General features: G+C 39.3%; 1 protein-coding gene and 1 pseudogene across 1 annotated transcript in view; both read left to right on the top strand.

Annotated features, from left to right (window-relative positions):
• Window positions 1-22337, top strand: part of LOC139455020 (serine-rich adhesin for platelets-like) — a 342468-nt gene that overhangs the window by 135528 nt on the left and 184603 nt on the right. Inside the window, exon 3 of the mRNA XM_071236605.1 lies at window positions 2951-3508. Coding sequence (XP_071092706.1) covers window positions 2951-3508 — 558 coding nt within the window. The remainder of the gene's footprint in view (window positions 1-2950; window positions 3509-22337) is intronic.
• On the top strand, window positions 4548-5942 carry LOC139455684 (uncharacterized; annotated as a pseudogene).

Here is a 22337-nt window from a genome sequence, read left to right as displayed (position 1 = left end):
TGGCCGAAATAAATGCCGAGGCGACGTTAGATTTTAACTCACTCACTTTTACGATTATCCTTATAATTCTTTACCAAAAAAGCTTTCCTCGCACCTTTTATTCTATATCTCTTAAACGAGATTGCGATAGATAGCCCATCATAATGAAAAATACATGTCCAGTATCGAAATTTGCTTGTTTTGAACTAATCCTTTGGGTATTTGATACGTGAAAAAAGTGCGTGTCTTGCTTGTCAAAATAAGAGACACGGTAAAACTTTTTAATTGTGGTTCTATTGAAGACATTATTTACGTGGTAAAAACAGTCATCTAATGTTGTGTCGCGGTTTTCCATACCATGGTAAATATAAATCAAATTACCGTCTTTTTCCGACGTCATCAAGGACATGACGTCAAAGAAAATGGTGTCAACATTATGGGAATTCACTACATTTGAATTGCGCTCAGCAATATTCCAGCTACATGACGGTGGTCTTTAAATAATCTAGCCTAGACCAGACAATCCAGTGATTGATAATGGTAGCATTAACCCAGACAATTAGGATACGATGACATCAACCAAGTCAGGGAGCCTGACCACCCGATCCCGTCAGTCGCCTCTTGCGACAAACATAGTCGCCTCTTACGGCAAGCATGAGTTGGTCAAGATCTATTCTAACCCGGATCTTCACGGGTAGATTAGGTTTGTACTTCATTAAGAATGCCTCAACATTATTCACGTTACAATTACAGAATTTGGTGAATTTGGGAATCTAAGGACTGATTCATATGTTTGATGGGGCAATCCTTTTCGCTACTACTTTCTTTTAGACTTCCTCAGTAAGATTTCATCATTTCTCATGTTTTGGTTTGTAACTAAACGTATACAGTCTTAATGTTGATATTGATGCTGGAATAGTTTGATTCCTTGTGCATAAAAGTAGATTCTACATATCTGTCAAAATATTGAACGTCAGTAACAAAATACACAAACAATATCTCCTTTTCTGAAGGCAAATGATTAGTTCACAATCAAAGTCAAACTCTTCTGTTTACCAATTTTGCTGCATTTTCCTTCTGTACTTGCTCCTGTTTTTTTGCTTCCAAGGTTACAGAAGAATCTATTTCATCTCAAACTTAGTGACCGAGACACAGGTTAGACTTGATGATATCATGCCACACTCTACAGATAAGTTAATCAGCCGCTCAAACAGAGAATCCTACACAAGATCCATTTGACGCAGCATCTGAGCCTACATGTCGCCAACAATTTAATAAAAAGCAAGTTTGATTCGGTGGAAATGCAGAGGATTCATAAATAATTGATAATACAAGACTGTAAACCATAAAAAGTTTGTCGCCAAAAGACGTATATGAAACATACCGATACATTTGATATAATGCTGTACAACTGTCATCGCTCCTTTTCTTCACCAGGGGATAAAACTTCTGGAGGAACTTTTATTTTAGTGAGGCAGGGTGTCATTTACTTCCGTGGTGCTGGTGCTGTTCATCTAAGTGTGCACTGTGTATTCAAACTGTGCTCATTGTATATTCCTCCGCTCGCTCCACATGGACAATCCTCTCTTCTAAAACTATATGATCTGCTCCCGAAACCATGCATAATCATGCGTTATCTGAATGGGCTCAACCTTCTTTGGGGACCTGTGAACACACACAATGAGGGAAGGTACTTGAGCAATTCATTTTTGACAATAATGTAAGTATTTGTAATGACATCAAGGCCGCAGTTAACTTTTTCTGACAGGGAAGGGCAAATAAGATTATTCATTTCCTAATCAAGTTAACTTTCACAAGGAAAAATGTTTTCAATAAAAAATCCAGGGGGGCAACTGCCCCCCCCCCCCCCCCTCCCCACCCCTCCCCACACCATACTGGAACGTATTCAGGGCTTAAACTGTCCCACAAGGATTCAAACCTATTAAAGACGTTGAATAGTTGGTCCTTGATAACCTCTGTGGAAGCGATCACTTCCCCACCATTGTTAAAGCTAGGAATCATTGTATGAAAGACTATATACAGCAAAATTAATCTCTGAATATTCAAAACATATTGAAGATCCGATTCACTTTTTTTCAGATCAACTCAATAAAACAGTTGTTCAAACAATTCTAAAGGGAGGCCAAAAAATCCCTGAACATTATTCCCGTCGCCATCCTGTTGTACACAATGTAATTAAATCTGTAATTCAAAGTGGATACAGGTAAAACGTTTATAGTGGAGCTTGATAAAGTTAGTCTGAGGCTTCGTCTTTGAGCTTTCAGAACCTTGCCGGTTCACAGTATCTGGAGGCTGATTACTAAATTTCATTCTACTTAATCCAATCCAGTCTGCTTTTAATCCTCTTTATGATGATTTCTACAATAAAATACATCTCTTATTCCGCCCCTTGGTACAAAAACATAATAAGATATTTCTGCTGCAAAAATATATCTTGAAATATAGCGCCCATTCAGCTGTTGTCTTTGGAAAGGGTACAAGTATTGTAAGATTGTTGCCTTGAGGGGGAAAGTGAGACCACGTCACGCAAAGTACTTGTTGAACTGCTACCCTTTTAATGATAGAATGTGTGTTATTCGGCAAAATTAAACAACAATAGACAGCTGCTGAAAGGATGGTGTAATCCTGCCGGGGTATCAGAGGTGCCAGAGGTACCGCAGGTCCCCGGGGTTTCAGCAACTTTGGTTGCTGATGATCTATGGCCTGTTTGTAATGTATTGTTATGTATAGTTACATTTTATATCGTTGCATACTTGTTTTAAATGATATAAATGTGGGAAAGTCAAGTTATTTTACTGTCTTTTATTGACAGGTTTCTATATCATTGATGTGGCTTCATTTTTAATTTTTTTAACTCACCTACTCCTAGTTTTTACTTTAATGTTAATACACATTAAGACGTCTATACATTACGGTATATACGTAAAACTATGTTTGTATATTTTTTCAGGTTGTCCTTATCAGACTGATCTGGTTTTCCTTTTGGATGGATCTGAAAGTGTCTCAGAATCAGCATTTCTTCAGCAGAAAGCTTTTGTTGTGGTAAATACTGCCACACTGCAAATGACTGCTCCATCTTTCAGACACCTACATGTTGGAGTCGAAGTGTTTAGTTCAGATGTAAGCGTCATTACCGAATTGGACAAACCAGCAGATCCTGACACCTTTAGTAACTTTGTCCTCGCTGCAGCTCAGCCTCGTGACGGAACGCGCACCAACATGGCTCTTAAGACATTGAGATATATGTTCTCTCAACAATCACGTCAAAATACTTTGTTGAAAGCTGTCTTGATAACTGATGGATATTCAAAGAATATAGCTAAAACAATAGAGGAAGCCCGAATGGCAAGGAATATGGGTGTTGATTTCATATTTGTTGGCATCGGAGGTTCGATAAAATTTGAGGAAGTGGCAGCTCTAGTAGATGACAAGAGTAAGGTGTTTCTCCTCAACACGTTTGATGAACTTGCCAGTGTCAGTGATGAAGTGCGAAATGCTATTTGTTCGGGTAAGGTCGTCACAATGTATATTGCATCAGCTATTGGTCAATACTATTACAGTGTTTTTTTTATAAATAGACTGAATATTCCTTTCTCACGACTTGTGACGGACAGACGATACTGATCACCTGTGTATCAACGCACATCCAAAAGAAAGCACACCATTATTCAAGGTTAAAACATATATATTCAATGAGAGTGGCGTTTTAGTATCAATTTCGCTCCATGTAGTCATGGTCATTCCACTGTTGGGTGGACGTGCTCATTAACCATGTTCCCTCAATCGCAAAAACACTGTTGACTGCCGTCGATACCGTTGCTGTCGCGGGGATGGAACAATTTCAGAGTTAATGTCTGGGGATGTAACGACTCATCAATGAGCGTGGTTACACGAAGGATTTACCTTCGGGGCAATACTAATGGCTTTATTCCTCCCACTCTTTATGGACTGCTGTTACTTTTGAGTGTTTCGAATGTCCTGCCTTTTCACCAAGAATTCATTTCTATGTTTGTTTTATAAAGTAATGAGACAAAACCTTCTTGTTGTACATTCTTCCTGGCGTGCATATATATCTATTTGAATATAAGAAACATAAGTCGAGAGAGGATGTTGACAAGGAGATCCGATGTCCCCATATTTGTTTCTTTTTGTCGCAGAAATACTTGGGATAATGATAAGAAATAATACAAATATAACAAGAATAGTTCTTGGAGAAAGTGAGCACGTAATAGATCAGTACGGGGATGACACCGAACTATTTCTAGACGGCACAGCTCTAAATGAGGCAGTTAGTACACTAATGTCTGGCTTATAAATGAATACAGATAAAACTATAGCGATATTGTCTAGGTTAAATTGCAGGGAGTTTACTTACATTATGTTCTGATTTAACATTGGATTGACATAACGCAGATTTCGATGTACTTGGAATTTTAAAACCATCGGGTTATCAACACTGGAAAAAGACTGCAAACAATGGCAAACACCGTAATGAAAACGCGGCCCAGGGGGCATTGGGGAATTTCCGTCCTTGTTACAAGCTCCGTATGTTGTTATTTACATATAAAATGCCTTGCGCTGTTGTGTACCGTAATGTGTCAGTCGTTCTGACGGCCACAGTTTTCATCACGATCTGGATTTGTGCATGAAGTTTGTGGCGATCAGGAAAGAGGATCCGGGATTTAAGAAATTATTGAAACCAAGTCACTACTCAGTGGTTTGTCGTAATCACCTCCTTGACAGCGACAACAAGCCATCGGACACCGGCAGTCATCATCAGCAACGAAGTTAGTAACCAGTGAACGAACAAATGCTATTATTTTCCTGTACGTCACAAGACTGGTATTGGTGAATATCCAAATGAAATACAATCTTCAGTAATTTTAATGTGTAAACCCATCATGAATATAGTGGATTAGTCACAGTATGTTTTATGATCTGGGTGCACAATTGACTTTCCCAAATATTGGCATAAAAAAATCAGTCATCCTCTGTGCAAAATTTTACTGACATAAATAATTGTGTTTGACCAAATTTTAATGATGTGTATTGCAATGAAGAACATTCAGTCGTATAGTCTTGAACGTGATCTTTGATTAATTAAATTATACCCACCAGTTATGCCAGTCTTGAGTAGGCCTATATGCACATATTGTAGATGAATATGGATAATGATCTATCAGTTAGCATACTATTATATCAAGTTATTCAGGTGACATAATAATAAAAGATGTTATATTGAAGAGGATATATTGAAATAATTTCCATATATTTTCTTTACAGGAAAGTAAAGACTGAAGAGGGGTGCAATACCAACAGTGTTCTCCTTTAAGAAAGTGAGTAAACCAAGAAAAACTAGACACTATATTATAGATGTAGAGGATGCTCCTGATCTGGTCTGTGAGGGCGAAATTTGTTCACCTGGGTGCGATGAGGTTATTTGCCAGTAAGATGCTGTTGATCATAAAGAAGTTGTGGCCACATAGTGCAGTTTGCTCTCGGAATTAAGCTCCAGACTCTCAATTCATCATATAAGAGATAATGACAAAACCGTTTCGTCTTACTCTGGTTTTGGCAATTGTGACCATTTTATGTCTTTCTTTCAAGTACTAGGTCCCTGTGTCAATCATCATTCATGCCAGTGTTCTGTGACACAACCAGAAGATCAGCTATTTATCAACATTAGTTCTCACTTTGACAAACCTTTTGTACTTCCAATTGAACGTATGGACATAACAAGATACAGTTCATGATAAAATGCCAGAAAATTTCAAGGAAAGCTTCCCATCAACAAGGGTGTTTCTGGAGGCAACTGAGACACCGATTCGTAAGCCAGGCAATATATATAGCTTACCACTCTGAAAACTATGAATGGTTGTTCTCATCGAGGTCTTGTTATCTATGTTAATGACAGTTATGGTGGATCAACAAGTGACAGATAATAGAGAGGTCAAATCTAGCATGCCAGGTGTGTTCTGTGCAGGAGGCAGGAATTACTTTCCTCTGCAGATGTAAAAGTTGCATAATTTCATCCAAGTCAATTCTTATTGAGTCTGGTGAAAGAGGCATACCTTTTGTGAGTTCAATTGTTTTACATATATACCATATATACTATGTACTTTTATAGTACACATATGTTTGTGGATTTGCACACAAAAGTGCGCATGTTAATGTTTCGGTGTATATACATTGTGTATCAATATAGAGTGAGTGATTTTAAATAAAAGGCGCAAAATAAATTGTTTATGTTTAGATTGGTTCCTGATATATTTTAGTGCCGTAAAATTATGGAACTGTTATCTGGCAATCGTGAAGATAATATTCTTGATCCAGTGACAGTGGCACTAGCAACTGCGTCACCGTTCTTAGATCTATATGTAAGATTTGTAAGTGTAAGTGTGTTTCATATTGGTTGTATTCTTGCATATAAATAAGTGGGTTCATATCTGATTTCGTAGGTTTAGTTAATGTCAGGTCAACATTTGGCTTTACGAAAGTCGTGATGACAAAAGTTGAAAGGGAGCTGTATCTTGAATTCAGGATATGATATATGGATGAACAACTTCTTCATTACAATTAAGAGCGACGTTTCAGTGTAGGTTCTAACGTCGTTATCAAGCAAGTGATGAGTGAGTGAGTGATTTAATATTTAAAGTCACACCGGCAATATTTCAGCCATATCGTGACAAAAGCAATTAATACATTAAGAAAATGTTAATTTAGACAATTTAAAAACCTGTCAGCAAAGGACAGTAAAAGGACTTATCACCGATATATTTTTTAAAACTAGTATGTGACCATGAAATTACTAAACAGAACAATACATTGTAAAAACGGGCTATAGATCGCCAGGAATTGAAGGGAGATCACCATACTAGTGAGTGAGTGAGTGAGTGAGTTAAGATTTTAAGTCACATCGGCAATATTTCAGCCATATCGTGACTTTCAAAAGTTATATATAATAAATACATGTAAACCATAAAAACCTGTCAACAAGGGACAGTAAAATAACTAGACTTATCACTGATATAATTTTTAAACTAGTATGTGACCATAAAAGCTATTACTAAAAAGAACAATACATTGTAAAAACGGGCTATAGATCGCCAGGAAATGAAGGCAGATCACCATACTAGGGACCATGGGGACTTATAGTACCTTTGCTACCTACATGGTCCATACAGCAGGATTTACACCATCCCTTCAGTCGCTGGCGACTGTATGCAAGTTAAGCCAAAACTAACAAATATACTACGATTAAAATCGTGGTAGGCTAAAATTTACTTCGATTGATGTGGAACTTACGTACCCTCTCTGGGGGACAATAATTTCACAGCGATTTAACCCCCTTCAAGGATACAGCCACTGACAATCTCAGTTGCTTATTTAATCTACCAAACTTAAAACAACATTTACTTATTTTGCAAAACAGATTAATCACAAAACGTTCAAACAATTCTATTTCTTTTAAAAAAGCAATGATTAAAAGAGAACTAATATTTTTAAAAAGATCCTTGACAGATGAAGATTTGAAATATTTATCCCTTGATCAAGACATGCAAGCAGCACATTCTTCATCGTGATTCTCTCATCGCAAGGGTAATAAAATGGAGGATCCTCACCTTTCAATAAATGTTCAAGTGTATATCTGCTGTGGCCAATACGACATCGCCGTATTACGACCTCTTCAAATCTGGACTGTGGGTGTAGGTGTAACCGATAGTTGGTTTAATGTCATGTAATTTATTCATACCTGCATAAGATTGTTGATGTAAGATCTAAGTGCAGGTTTAATATCATTGTATGGAAGTAGAAGTGGTGTCACAGATGTGTTGAGCGGTGCTTTTGCAGCTGCATCAGCCATTGTCTTACCAGTTATTCCACCGTGGCCGGGTAACCAACAGAAAACGATGTCGTATTGGCCCGTAGTGAGATCATTATATACTCTTCAAAAAAAGAAACTTGACACTTCCTTTCAAAATCTAATATAATGCGATTGTTTCAAAATAGGACACATAAACCTTAATTGAAACACTGTTTGAAGATCAATGTACACAATGTTCTAAACATTAATCGTGTCACCTACACAGACACACGTACACGATACAGTTAATGTCACAGGGGTACAGAAAATGTCAGTGTCAGTTTTGCCCACCACGTGCATCAATCACCGCTTGACACCGACCACCCATAGATGCAATCAAGTTGTCAATAATACGCTGTTGGATGTGCTGCCAGTCATGCTGAAGTGCATCAAGAAGCGACGGAAGTGTTTGGGGCGGTGGATTCCTTCTGCGAACGCGTCGAGCCAACTCGTCCCACAGATGCTCAATCGGGGACAAATCTGGTGACCGGGCTGGCCAAGGTAATGTCTGGATGTTGTTGTGCTGTTAGAAGTCCTGACAAACACGTGCAATATGCGGTCAAGCGTTGTCCTGCTGGAACTGTCCGCCATGAACGTTGACGTGAGGAAGAACGTAAGGCTGTAGGATCAAGTGTCTGTAACGCACACCTGTCAATGCACCTGCCACATGCACGAGAGGCGTCCTACCACCGTGATGAATTCCGGCCCATACCATGACACTCCCACCGCCAAATGGGACAACCTGCTGCACACAGTTGGGGACGTAACGTTCACCCCGACGTCTGTAGACACGTGCGCGCCCATCAGCACGTGTGAGTAGGAAACGGGACTCGTCAGTAAACAGTACACTTCTCCACCTTGCACGTGCCCATCTAACCCTTTGTTGGCACCAAAGCTGTCGGTCCGCCAGATGACGTGGGGTCAATACATGACGTCGAACAGGTCTTCGTGCAAAAAGTCCAGCCTCCCTCAGTCTGCGTACCGTTTGATCTGATGTTCTGCGTACCCCAGGGATATGTGTGGTTGTAGACGTGACTGTGGTAGTGCGGTCTCGGAGGTGTCGCAGCCGGATGTATCGATCTTCTGCTTGGGTTGTCACCCTTGGTCTTCCTGACCTTGGTCTGTCGTCAACTCTGTTGGTGTTGTTGTATCGGGTCCACAGTGCGGAGATTGTCTGTCTGGATACGTCAAAGTGCCTGCCCACTTCTTGCTGAGTTGCTGCAGGTGGTAATCTCCCAATGGCGTTGTTCCGTTGAGCTGCATTCAGTCTTGGCATTCTGTCACCGCCTCTACTGCCGTTATAAGGACTGTATGAACAGCCGTTGATGTGGATTTTTATACCCATTCAGCAGGGGGGCCTGCATGCCTAAATGCAGGATCCTGTGCTGCACGTTTTTTACAGGCGGTTGCGTTTGGATGAAGCTTTAAAATTGACCCCCAAACGCTACGTTTATGTGCTTTGCATGTGTTTTCGCGAATTATAGACACATCATCTTTCTGTTTGACTTATTTGGTTCTCATTTGATGTAATTATTTTAGAGATTTGGCAAAAATTGGTTTTACATCTATGTCAAGTTTCTTTTTTTGAAGAGTGTTTATATAATTCAACAACGTCGATTAAAAGTGGATGGGTACATGACATATTTTTGATAGACTGAAGACACGAAAGAGAGTCGGGAAATATTATGAACTGCTTATGCTTAGATTGATTTTGAATATATTTAAGAGCTGTTAAGATGGCATGTGATTCTGCGGTGAAAATTGAACTGTCATGTAGTAACCTGGACGAGATGGATCCAGATTAAATGATAGTAGCGCTAGCCACCGCGTCACCATCCTTGGATTCATCGGTCAATATAGATTTGTATGTGTATTTATTTCGCAGTTGGTTGTATTCTTGATAGATTAGTGGATTGGTTTGTGATTTCTTTTGTGTTGTTAAAGTCAGGTCTACCTCTGGCTTGATCAGTTGCCAAGGAGGCGAAGACACAGCAAACAAAATACAGTTTCCGGTATCCGAACACTTACCCAAAATGCATCCTGGTATCCGGTGGCAGATACCTTGACGGATACCAGATGCGTGGTATCCGGTATTGGACACCTCACCGGAAAGCATGCCTCCTGGAATCCGGCACCAGATAACTCACCGGATAATTCAATAAGGGGCCTGAAGTTAGCAGCGGGTTCGTTATTCGTTATTCGTTTTTTCGAATAACAAAAAACAAGCCAGCACCGAGTTCGTTATTCAAAGGCTGTATATTAAACAACTACAGTAATGTGGTCAAATACACTGAAACTCGTTTAATATATGACAGCAGATTCGTCTTACATCGTCCACAAGCTGTTAAGTTTTTCAATACTTTTAAATAACGAAAAATTAAACTGCAGCATTTTAGTTTTCAGTTCCTGTCCAACAAATTGACAAATGTGAGGTAGTCTAATTTATGTTCAAGCAGTTTTTAGTTACTTAGTGCTGTCCAGCAACTAGAATCTAAACAACACCACTCATCTTTGTCAAAACACTAGTCAGTCGGATTTTTTCCGGCAGTTTATGGATGAATAATAACGAACTAAAAGGGGATAGATCAAACTGTATTCAATTTATTTGAAGGAAAGGGTTACAATACCACTTACACTCTTTTACACTCATTACAGTTAAATGTAGTGAGTTACCCAGACAGTATTTTCTATAACAAGTCTTTCGTCAGATAGTTATGTTCATTGCATAGGTAAATTTGCTGTCGACAGAAAGTTATATACGTCACAATGCAAACCTGATCCATCTGACTGCTATAATACTAAATGGCAATGTATCTATACAGACAATGTACACTTATGTCAACTGAAGTCGTGAACTCTACTGAACCATAATCTAAGTTTACTGCACCATGCAAGTGGTTGTCTAGAACTGTGCAAACAAACGTGAGGTTAACTTGTCACCTATATAATGAATACAATCATGGGATCCATTCCAGGTCGTAGTCGACGATCAAAGTTACAAACCCAAAAAATCTAATGTCATAGTATAAGACATTCGGAGTGTAGTAAGACATCTTACTGCAGTTGTGTGATTTGTCATCACCATTTCCTGACCAGTTATGTAATTCATGAAAATACAGATACATTGTAAGACTCTGTTCTATAGTGGGTGATGATGGACACTGACCAGAAACGGTTTTTTTCTGTGGGAACGGATATAGGTGGTGTGGTTGAAGATACAGTTGCAGGGTCTACGAGCAGAGGCAACACTCATTATACAATTAAATTTTCCTATATTTGTTAATTTGTCCTAAAATACAGTCAATATTTAATGAGGGCTACTTCTGCAAAGGTTTTCCCACAATTTAAGTCTTTATTGTGAATATGTACATAAATATAAACAGTAGCAGATTCTTTATTCTATTTATTTATATATTTTCTTGGACATGAACTGAATAACGAACACGTTGCTGGTTAGTTTTCCTTATTCAAAAGTACTGAATAGCTTAACAGTTGTTGGGAGATAGACCATAGACTATCTTATATTTAATAGAATTGTTGGACATAAACTAAATAACGAACCCGGTATTTGACCACATTACTGTAGTTGTTTAATATACAGCCTTTGTATAACGAACCAGGTGCTGGCTTGTTTTCGTTATTCGAAAAACGAATAACTTAACAGCTTTTCGATGATGAAAGTCTGGAAGTGGCACTACCTGCTCTTCTTTTCACATCGTAACTACTGCAATAATATGTTCGACAACATGTGTTTTAAGCATATTTATTTCATAATGAACTGGATTTGCAAACAAGCCGATGGCTTATCTAAATGTTGCTCAAACACAGAATAAGTATTAATAAAATACTAATTCTATACTAATGCAATACTATCAGTTGAGCAATAATGTAATCAACTGATTATAAGAAGATAATTGAAGGAGAAATCCATTTTGATTAATTAAATCTGCTAGATTCTGAGATAAAGGCACGTATTGATTGAATTATTTCAATGTTTTCATGTACATAATTTTCAACATAACCATAAAAAGCTTTCTCATATCATATCCATGCTGTATAATAATACGTATTATTTGCACACACAAATAAGTAATGAATGGTATTTTCATAAAAGGTGCCATTAGTGCGGGATAGATTTGACATGAATCAGTTTTATGTGAATTTTAATCACTACACACTTATCTGAGTCATGAAAGGATATGACTTTGATTCTGTGAAAACAGAAATGCTGAAACATCTCCCGATATTAACCATGCTATTACAGAATTGTTTTTGTATGTAAAGTATTTTTGAACAATTACATGAGTCTAATGATTGTTTGCAAGTACCCATGGTACCCAACGAGGTGGCCTAGCTTTGGTTACTGGTGGCCTATACCCCGTGTTTTAAAACTGTATATATAATATTGTAATGCTCAACTGTATGCTCAATTATATTTTACAACTTGTTTTTAAATAAAACTTTCCATTAATGACTAAATTGAAAATGTATTTACTTGGTCTCGTCGCTATATGGCTGAAATAATGCCGATGCGACGTCAAATTTTAACTAACTCACTCACTTGTAAGTGTGATATGCCGGTATGTAGAGGTATATGTGTACAAGCGTGTACATACGCGTATAAAAATTATATTTTTAAACTTATCCTATCTCACACTATGCATTTCTCTGTCTTCTTTCGATTCTGAGTGGAAACGTTTCCGAAATACAAGTTTCCAGCTTCTAAAGTTATACCCTGTCATACCTCACATCGCCACGGTCACCTCCCAGATCTGGGTCATGCGCGCTATGCATGCTGGTTGACCTTCTGGCACTGATCATGTGTCTATCCCAGACAACTCATTCTCTTTCAAATTGCCACGCAGTGGTGAAGTGTTGTTATTACAGGAATCCTTTTTGGGTTTTTCTTTTTCGCTTGCAAGCGATCTTCATATTTTTGTCGTCTAATTGCCTGCAAATTTACTTATATCCCTGTTTGGGATAGTTATTCTTCATAATGGACGAGCAGTCCGCACGGAGACCTTTCTGCACTTTGTGCCGACGTGTTTTCTCGCCGTCTGACCCTCATGCCAAATGTTCGGATTGTCGTGGATTATGCAGTTTTTTAGAGCTTTGCGAGCTCTGCTCCAATCTACCAGATGAAACCTTCAAACTGTACCTGCATAAATAATATTTGACGTTCACCTACAGATCGTTTCCTCTGAATCACAGTGAGTGAGTTAAGATTTACAGTCACATCAACAGTATTTCAGCCATATCGTGACTACAACAATTTAAACATAGATACAAAATACGTGTAATCTTTCTAAAATACCTGTCAGCAAAGGACAGTAAAATAACTAGAGTATCACAGACATATTTAAAACTAGTATTGAACGATAAAAAAATATTACTATAGATGACAAAACATGATGAAAACGAGCTAGGGATCGCCAGCAACCAAAGTATGGCCACCATACTGGGGACCGTGGGGACAATACTTCTGCTTCCTTCAGCAGGATTTACACCATGCCTTTAGCCGCTGGTGATTATAGTCAACTGCAGCTATCGATTAAAACTAACAAATATACTACGATTAAAAAAGGGGTTGACCCAAATGTACTTTGAATGATGTGGAACTTACCAGTTGCCAAGGAGGTGAAGACAGAAGGCGGTGCCGAGATATATTTTCAAGATGTATATTTGCAGAAAAAATGGCAGTTTTTACCCTTATTCCAAGAGGGGGAATAAGAGCGGACTTATTTTGGTAAAGTTCTTCATAAAGGGGATGAAAAACATAATCGTATGCAGGATTAGATTGATTTGAAGATAATTTGGTAATGTACTGTAAAGATCATTTCATACGTCGGAGTGTAAGTGATGACTCGTCAGCCTCTACATATAAACTGTTAATGGGAGATGTTCTTAAGGATCCAAGGCAGAGCCTTAGTCCTTGATTGTGAGTAGAATCCAGTATTTTTAGATTGTTTTTTGCATGCTCCTCCATACACGATGGAGCCGTAATCAAGTTTTGAACGGATGAGAGTTCTATATTATTGGAGGAGGGTCTTCTGATCACCTCCCCACTTAGAATTTGAAACGACTTTTAATAAGTCAAGCGCCTTCAGGCATTTGGTTTTAAGGTATTTTATATGGGGTTTAAAAGTCAAGTGGCTATCAAAAATAAGTCCTAAGAACTTGGCTTCTTTTGCAATTTTGATAGGTGTGCCATCCAAATAAAGTTCAGGATCTTGATGTGGCTTATATTTTCGACAAAAGTGAATTGGTCTTTGATTTTGAAAATTTACAGCCATTTTCTAGCGACCATTTTTGAATCATCCACAAAAAGCGATCCATCAATTGAATCGTTTAAAACCTTAGAGAGGCTATTGATTTTAATACTGAACAATGTGACAAAATACTGCCCTGTGGGACACCCTGATCCTGATTATAATGATCAGAAAGGGTAGATCCCACACGAACTTGAATTGTCTGTCTGTTAAAAAGTTGGATATAAATTGAGGCAAACGGCCTCGCAATCCAAAATCATGTAAATCTTTTAAAATCCCGTGTTTCCATGTAGTGTCATATGCTTTTTCGAGATCGAAAAAGATAGACACTGCATGTTGTTTGTTTATTATGGCGTTTTTCACAAATGATTCTAAACGTACTAAATGATCGATGGTACTTCTGTTTTTACGAAAACCACATTGAATATTTGTTATGAGATCATTGGTTTCTAAGTACCAAACTAGACGATTATTTATCATGCGTTCCATGGTCTTGCAAACGCAGCTTGTCATTGAAATTGGTCGGTAATTTGAAGGGTCGGTATGATTTCGCCCGGGATTAGGTATTGGAATAACTATGGCATCACGCCAAGAAGGTGGAAAACTTCCTGACGTCCAAATTTCATAAACAAATATTCAACAGTGTTTCTAAATCATGATGCTGGTAAGTGCTTCAGGAGTTGATAATGTATATTATCAGACCCTATAGCAGTATCGTGAGCTTGTTCAAGAGCAGTATGTAGATCATGAATAGAAAATATTTCGTTGTAATCTTCCCCATTATCTGATTTAAATTTATTTTTCCCCCTGCTTTTTCTTGTATATTTGGAATTGAGGGACACAGTTGGAAGAGGAAGAATGTTCAGCCAAAGTTTCACTCAGTTTATTAGTAATATCAGAGGTATTAGTTAACAATTCATTCCAATTTTTAATATGGTGGATACCAGACGTTGATCCCTTACCTTTGATTTTTTTAATCATGTTCCATACCTTGGACATGGGCGTTCGGGAATCTATTTTTGAAACGTAAGCTTGCCAAGACACACATTTATTTTGCTTAAATGTACGTCGTGCCTTAGCATTTAAAAATTTTAATTTATTTAAATTATGTTCCATAGGATAGTTACGGAAATATTTTTCAGCTTTCTTCCGTGCCTTCCTAGCTTGTTTGCAAGTATCATTAAACCATGGTTTACCGATGTGTGGATTTACAGAGGACTTAAGAATACATTCATCAGCTATGTTATTTAGTTCATCAGAAAATACTTTTATTGAATCAGGAACATCAACAAAAAGACCAGGATTTAATTTGCTTGTACAGAGTAACTCGAACAAAGGCCAATAAGCTTTAGTGAAGTTCCATCTTGATGATGAAGGAACAGCAGACAGAGTTATTGTTTGAAGAATAGTTGGAAAATTGTCACTTCCACAGATGTCGTCATGGACTGACCATTCCAATTCGTTTAGAAGTTCAGAGTTTGTGAGTGATAAATCAAGAGACGAATAGGTGCCTGTACCAGGATGTAAATAGGTTTTTGAGTCATCGTTAAAATACATAAATCATTGTTCGAAATAAAGTCTTCCAATATCTTCCCTTTACTGTTAGTAACATCACTACCCCAAAGTGGATTATGTCCATTTAGATTTCCCATAATGACACATGGCTTGGGGAGGTGGTCATAAAATGCTTGAAGATCAATGATGTGAAGATACATATTGAGAACATAATGTGAAAACAATGTTTAAAGTTAAACCAACAGCAAAAGTTTGAAGTGGTGTATTCAGAGGGACAAGACTGTGAATCACACCCTGCCTCAACAAGATTAAAGACCCTCCATTGGCTTTAAGCCCTGGAGGAGAAAAGAAATGATGTGAAACGTACTGTCTAATGTCAATATGGTCAGTATTTTTTAAGTAGGTTTCTTGTAGACAAAATGCTGATGGCTTATAATCCTGAATTAATAACTGCAAATCACTGAAATTATTCCGCAGTCCTCTGCAATTCCATTGGACAATATTAAGAATGCCACTCATGGTGGCTAAACTGGTGACCTTGAACGGGAAGGAGGCCCATCCCCATGAGCAAGCAGAGAGGGAGTAACCTTCATCTGCATAGGTTCATATGGATTATGAACCTCTACAGGGGTTGTAAGAGGAGAAGGCACCTCCAAATTTCTTTTCCTTTTTGTAAAGTGGGCTTCGCCCACTGCTTGAGTGTCATATTATTGCACTAGTTCAATTCGTTTGTCTTGTATGGGCTGAGCGTCTGTCTGAGAGGAAGATGATGATCTTAGTGGCTCATGCTGACATGTCTGAGAATGGTCGTCAAGGAGTATCTGATCATGCTTTATCCAAGAGATAGTTGCTTGGCATGAGATCGAAAAAGTTGTGACTTTGGGTACAAGAGCAGGGGAGGAAATTGCAGCTGAATATGTTTTGGATGGAGATTGAGATACAGTTGGAACCAATTTCTTTGCATCAAGACACGAGATGTTGTTGGTATGTTTAATTTTTAAGATTTTAGTCTCCTGGATAAATAATGGACAAGATTTCGAGGAAGCCATGTGCCCACGGTGTGCAGTTGGCACACTTGATGTTTTCTGTGCAGTCTGAGCTCTCATGAGCACCACCACAGCAGAAGCATGGTTCATTTTTATTGCAAAACTTGGAACCGTGTCCGAACTTTTGGCATTTGTAGCAACGGAGTGGATTAGGTACATATACCTCCACTCCGATGTTGAAGTAACCTGCTTTAATAGACTTTAGAAGAACTGTAAGAGAGAAAGTAAACAGATATGTATTTATTTTTGTTATAGTTCCATATTTTTGTTTCTTTGAAAACCGCTTAACAGCAGTTACACCTTGACTTCTCAATTCATCCGTAATTTCCTCTTCGCTCATGTCAGCCAGACAACGAGCGCGATCTCTGATAAGTCCACATGTAGAGTTCAATGTCTTCTGTGCCGAGACAACAACCTTGGCGTTAACAAACTGCTGTAACGACAGAAGGTTAAGTGATTGTTGCCTCCATGCACACTCAACTAGGATTGAGCCATTTCAAAGGCGCGTAACATTCTTTACGTCTCCACAGACACCTTGGATGCCCTTGGAGATCGCAAAAGGGTTTAATTTTAGTGTATCGCCATCAGCAGGAGCAATGACAACAAATCTTGGCCACGAATCCACAACACCATTTGATACATCCTCATCAGAGGCCAAAGCATCAACGTGTCGACGTTAACTTTGTAGTTTTGGGTTGAACCAGAAGAATTTGGTTGAGACATGATAGGAATTATATGATTCAGCATCCATGCTCCCCACCCACCATCGAGTGTCAACAATGACGGTGCCACAGTGGAAGCCAGCCTGCGAAACACCAGGGTTACATGGACGTGATACTCCAGAAACAGAGACATAAATAGCTGTTGTTACTAAAAGAAGAAATGTCAGGCTGGTTCGGCCCATAGCATTTTTCTTAAGAAACACAGAATTCAGCAGTCCATATCCCCAGATTGGCCCATGAGCCACCACCTTCTGGCATAGAACTCAAGGCAATGTGAAGAATACAATCATTTTAAGAAAACGATTTATATATCAAAGAAATTGCTGTGATATTATCCAAAAATGACTTTTCCATGCACAGGTCATGGCGTGACCAGCCGATTGATAGAATCAGGCCAATTCTACCACCCGTCTAGGTGAAGTAAGGGTCAAAGTGTTGTGTTGGGCAAAAGGTACACCGGTTCCTGGCTCAAGTGCCCTTAACCACCAGAATCCCGTCCTCCACTGACACAGGGGCACAACCCACGGCAAGCGGGTTGGCCAAAATTTGGTCCCCTTTTACCACCAGCAATGGGGTGCTGTGGACATATTCTACCCCGGGTCTAAACGGGGGAAGAGCTATTAGCGCTACCCAGCACTCACCACGAGGAGGTTGCTCTTCATGAGTGCCTCTGAATCCAGCAGAACAGATTCGTTCTCTGTCACAGGCTGTAACAGCAGCGTGTCTTCCCCAACCGGCACCTGCTGTACCAACTACGGTACCTCCATCTGCATCGACACCCACTACATCCCTTTCAGTGGATCAACCACCAGAATCAGAGTCATCAGACCACTATACCTCCCCAGTTCGTCTTCTGGGAGCCTGGACATAGCGGATCCGATCACTGTACTTATCTGGATAGCAGATAAGTTACAATTGTTGAAAAGCACTTCAACGGAGGACACTGTATCATCATTTGTTGTTCCTTCCAGCCCCATCCCCGAACATCACATCCCCTCCGGGGCCAGTCCTACAGGATATGGCCACCATTTAGTCAAGGCATTTGGATCCTTTCGCTGTCTTCGGGATCGGCTTCAATCTCCATGCTTTGTATTGGCGGATGCAGGGACTCATGGCTTGCTCCCGAACTAGATGGTGACATTGCAACATTAGCTCCTAAGTGTTCATACTCAGCTTCTTCAGTAGATGATAGGGACCTTGTTCACCTCGACACCACTGTTCGAAGCACCCTCCCGTTGATCTCCACTATTTTATCAGCAACTGAAGCACTTTCATCGGCTCTAGCTCATGCATCTTCCTCGGAAGAATCCTGTATTCGAGGTGCTGTGACCCTCATCCAGGATAAAACGACAGCTATACTAGACCCCCTTGCTCACCATGCGGGATCACTACTCTTTGTAGACGTGGGGTGTTACAACATTGCACATGGGATGATCAACTTAAGAACAGGCTGTACCAAATGTTATGGTCAACACCCTCCCTTTTTGCTGGGCGCATACAGGAGGTCGCCCATGAAGTCCGAAGAGCCACTTCCCTGCAAGTCACTGTTGACCTACTTCGTCTCCAGAGAAATCAACTGGAAGAACCAAGGAAAGACCGAAGACGACCAACCTTTACTCCTTCTCAACAAGACCTTAGAGAAGTTTTGAGTAATAGGTCTGCTTATTTTCGTGGCCTTGGCCGAGCACGCCAAAATCATCGAGGAGGAAAATCAGGTGGACGCACCGTCTCCTTTTCAGGGACTAAAGGAAACACTAACTCACCTAAGTCAGGAGACACTAGCCCCAAAGGACTCACTACAACAGCAGAACGAATGGGACCTTCCGACTCCAGCCATCGTAGGCGGAAGACTAGGCACGTTCGCTTTTAACTGGACCATCCTAGACGACCCATATGTGTCACCACGCCTCAACATCTGTATCCAGCCAAACAACTTCCGGTCCCATAGACGCCATAAACACGTTACTTGTAAAGAACGCAATAGTGTCTGGGCACTCGGCCACTGACACCTGGGTTCTATTCTCCAATTTTTCTGGTTCCCCCCAAAAAACAGTCCTCAACTACGTCTCATCTTTAACATGAAAAACTTTAACAAACTGTACCTAGAGACTCCTCCACACTTTCGCTTGACATCAATTGTGCCACTACGAACGATTATTCACGTACTTACACGTCCCTATCCTGCCAGAGCACCGCCATTTTCTTCGGTTTGTGTTCCAAGGCCAATACTACCAATGGCGAGTGCTCCCATTTGGAATTTCTTCGGCCCCTCGGCTATTTACTCACCTCACAAAACCCATCGTCACGTTCCTACACACTCGAGGCATCGTCTTCAAGATGTACATCGACGACTGCATTCAAGCCAACAAGGATTCAAACACTCCATTTCATCACCTCGATTTTTCTCAACACCTACTTCATCAACTAGGTTGGATCATCGAAACTATTCCAACACAACGTCTCCAGTTCATCGGAGGGTTGTGATCAGGAAACTACAAGAAGCCATCAACATCAAAAGACTTCAGCCCTCAATCAACCGTGACCAAGGCTATTACATACCCCCTGACGTACCATCAACTCATCAAAGACCCCAATCAGCCATAATCCCGTTGTTTACATTACTGGCTTCATCCTTTGTATCATGGCACTGACTTCACCCATGGTCATCATCACTGCCCTTGTGTGTACACAGCAGGCTTCGCTACTCCAGTATATCTACCCTACTGTATAAACATTGCCTCCGATGTGTATATATACTTGCTTACTGCACTCTGTAAATCACTTGCTTGATAACGGTGTTAGAACCTACACCGAAACGTCGCTCTTAATTGTAATAAAGAAGTTGTTCATCCATAAATTCTTATCCTTACTTAGTACTCCAACTTCTAAATGCCCATCAAAGAAGTTATGGTTATTGGTGTTTATTGTATTCATTCGGGCTTCCCAGACTGAGTATCCGGTTGGAGGATATAATCACTCGTCTGTAGATACCTTGGTCTTCAACTTGAAGTCGTCATTAGACGCGGCCGATTTCGGTGTCCCGATCCCTTATTTCAAACACCTCTACTTTAGGTATGTGTGTTGAGTAACGGATCAATGATCCTTTTTGTGGATATTGTCGATCGTTTCCTCTCCTCTTTTTTTACCCATCGATTCAATCACTGAGATGATTGAGGGTTTGACGAAGCAATAAAAGAGATGCCGAGCGGGTCCAACCTATCGTCCTCTGGAGATAGGAATACCCCGTCTTGTAGATTCGACGACTGGATGCATACTCTCTGGAATATAAGTCGTACTCGTTAGTTTTAGACGTGCGATTACGCTTCCTTACGTTTGAACATGTTACACATATTGTTCCCGACTTATTGTGTTTCAATTGTCCGCGTATCAGGATCTCAACATTCTTTGAAAGTGTTCTTCTTATCCTGTCTACGAGTTGTTTTTTGTTGTTTTTTTGTTTTGTTTTTTGTCTTACGACATTGAACTGTGTTACTGTATTAAGTATTGTACCACTGTTAAGTTCCAGCTTCCTCGTAATTATCTGACGGTTGTGATCTATAGACAAGGGAGTTGCGCCCCACCATCCAACCGTGGGATAAAATGCATAGTGTGAGATAGGATAAGTTTAAAAATTTGAAAATTGTATTATAAATTGTATATCTATATACTAATCGTATCTCACACGTTATATGCCCACCCGTCCATCCCCACATCGCAATTCCTTAGTCTATATGCTATTGAAAGAAAATGAGTTGACTGGGATAGACACGTGATCAGTGCAAGAAGGTCAACCAGCATGCATAGCGCGCATGACCCAGATCTGGGAGGTGACCGTGACGATGTGAGGTATGACAGGGTTTATTAACTTTAGAAGCTGGAAACTTTTATTTCAGAAACGTTTCCACTCTGAATCGAAAGAAGAAAGAGAAATGAATAGTGTGAGATAGGATAAGTATATAAATATACATTTTATACTAAATTTTTCAAGTATGTTTGGCAATGTACCAGTACATGCATGTGTGTTTTTATGTGCACCTTGTATATTAGCATCATGATAGTAGGTACACTTAATAAACACTTATGGTTTTGTGTACAGTTTATGTATATCAAATGTTAAATGTCTTTGTAGGGAGAATTGCATTTCAAAACTGTTATTATTTTATATCTGATAAAGCCCTCAAGATTGGCTGATAAGTAGATAAGTAGAAAAAGCTATTATGGAAAGATACATTTCCTCTAAACATGTTACATAGTAAACTGACTTGATAAGTAGCATAACAGTCAGTGTGGTTGGAAACTAACTGAGATTATCAGACAGTTTGTCTGGATACAACCTGATGTCTCAACTGAATTTTTTGGATGTGTGTGACAAGAACTTTGACCACTCTGTGCAGATGCATAACAATGCATAAAGAATTTGAGGTATGATTCAATTATGTCACGCAAGTCAAAGTTGGGTTCCACTGTATTTAGAAGAAGACGTTAGATCCTATACTGTTTAACTTTATAACAATCAAATGAGTATTCGAATAGGAAATATTCCAAAACCGAATAGAACTACTTTAATTATGATTACACTTTGCCTGACCAATTTATTTGGCAGCTTTTCCTGTTATTGTTAAATTCTTTGATTTGCTTCATTAGCATAAACAAATATAATATTCATCAGCCATAACATAGGTGCTGAACATATATCAAATATACTAATGCCCTGAATGTTTTCCTACAATTAATACAGCTCATTGAACAAAGTTTTAGTTTCATGTTAGTAGAAAAATTAAATTGATATTTTTATGTGCTGTTACTTTACTAGGTGTTTTCTGTGGATGCCATTAGTCTTATGCACCTATTTGGGGCAATTATATTCTGTTTCAAACTTCAATGAAACTTGTCTGTCTACATGTAGTACTGATACTGTTCC

This window comes from Haliotis cracherodii, unplaced genomic scaffold (genome assembly GCF_022045235.1).
Source record: "Haliotis cracherodii isolate W230 unplaced genomic scaffold, xgHalCrac1.p SCAF_11, whole genome shotgun sequence".
Lineage (NCBI taxonomy): Eukaryota > Metazoa > Mollusca > Gastropoda > Lepetellida > Haliotidae > Haliotis > Haliotis cracherodii.
The sequence above is the reverse complement of the archived record's forward strand: the minus strand, read 5'-3'. Positions and strand labels throughout refer to the sequence as shown.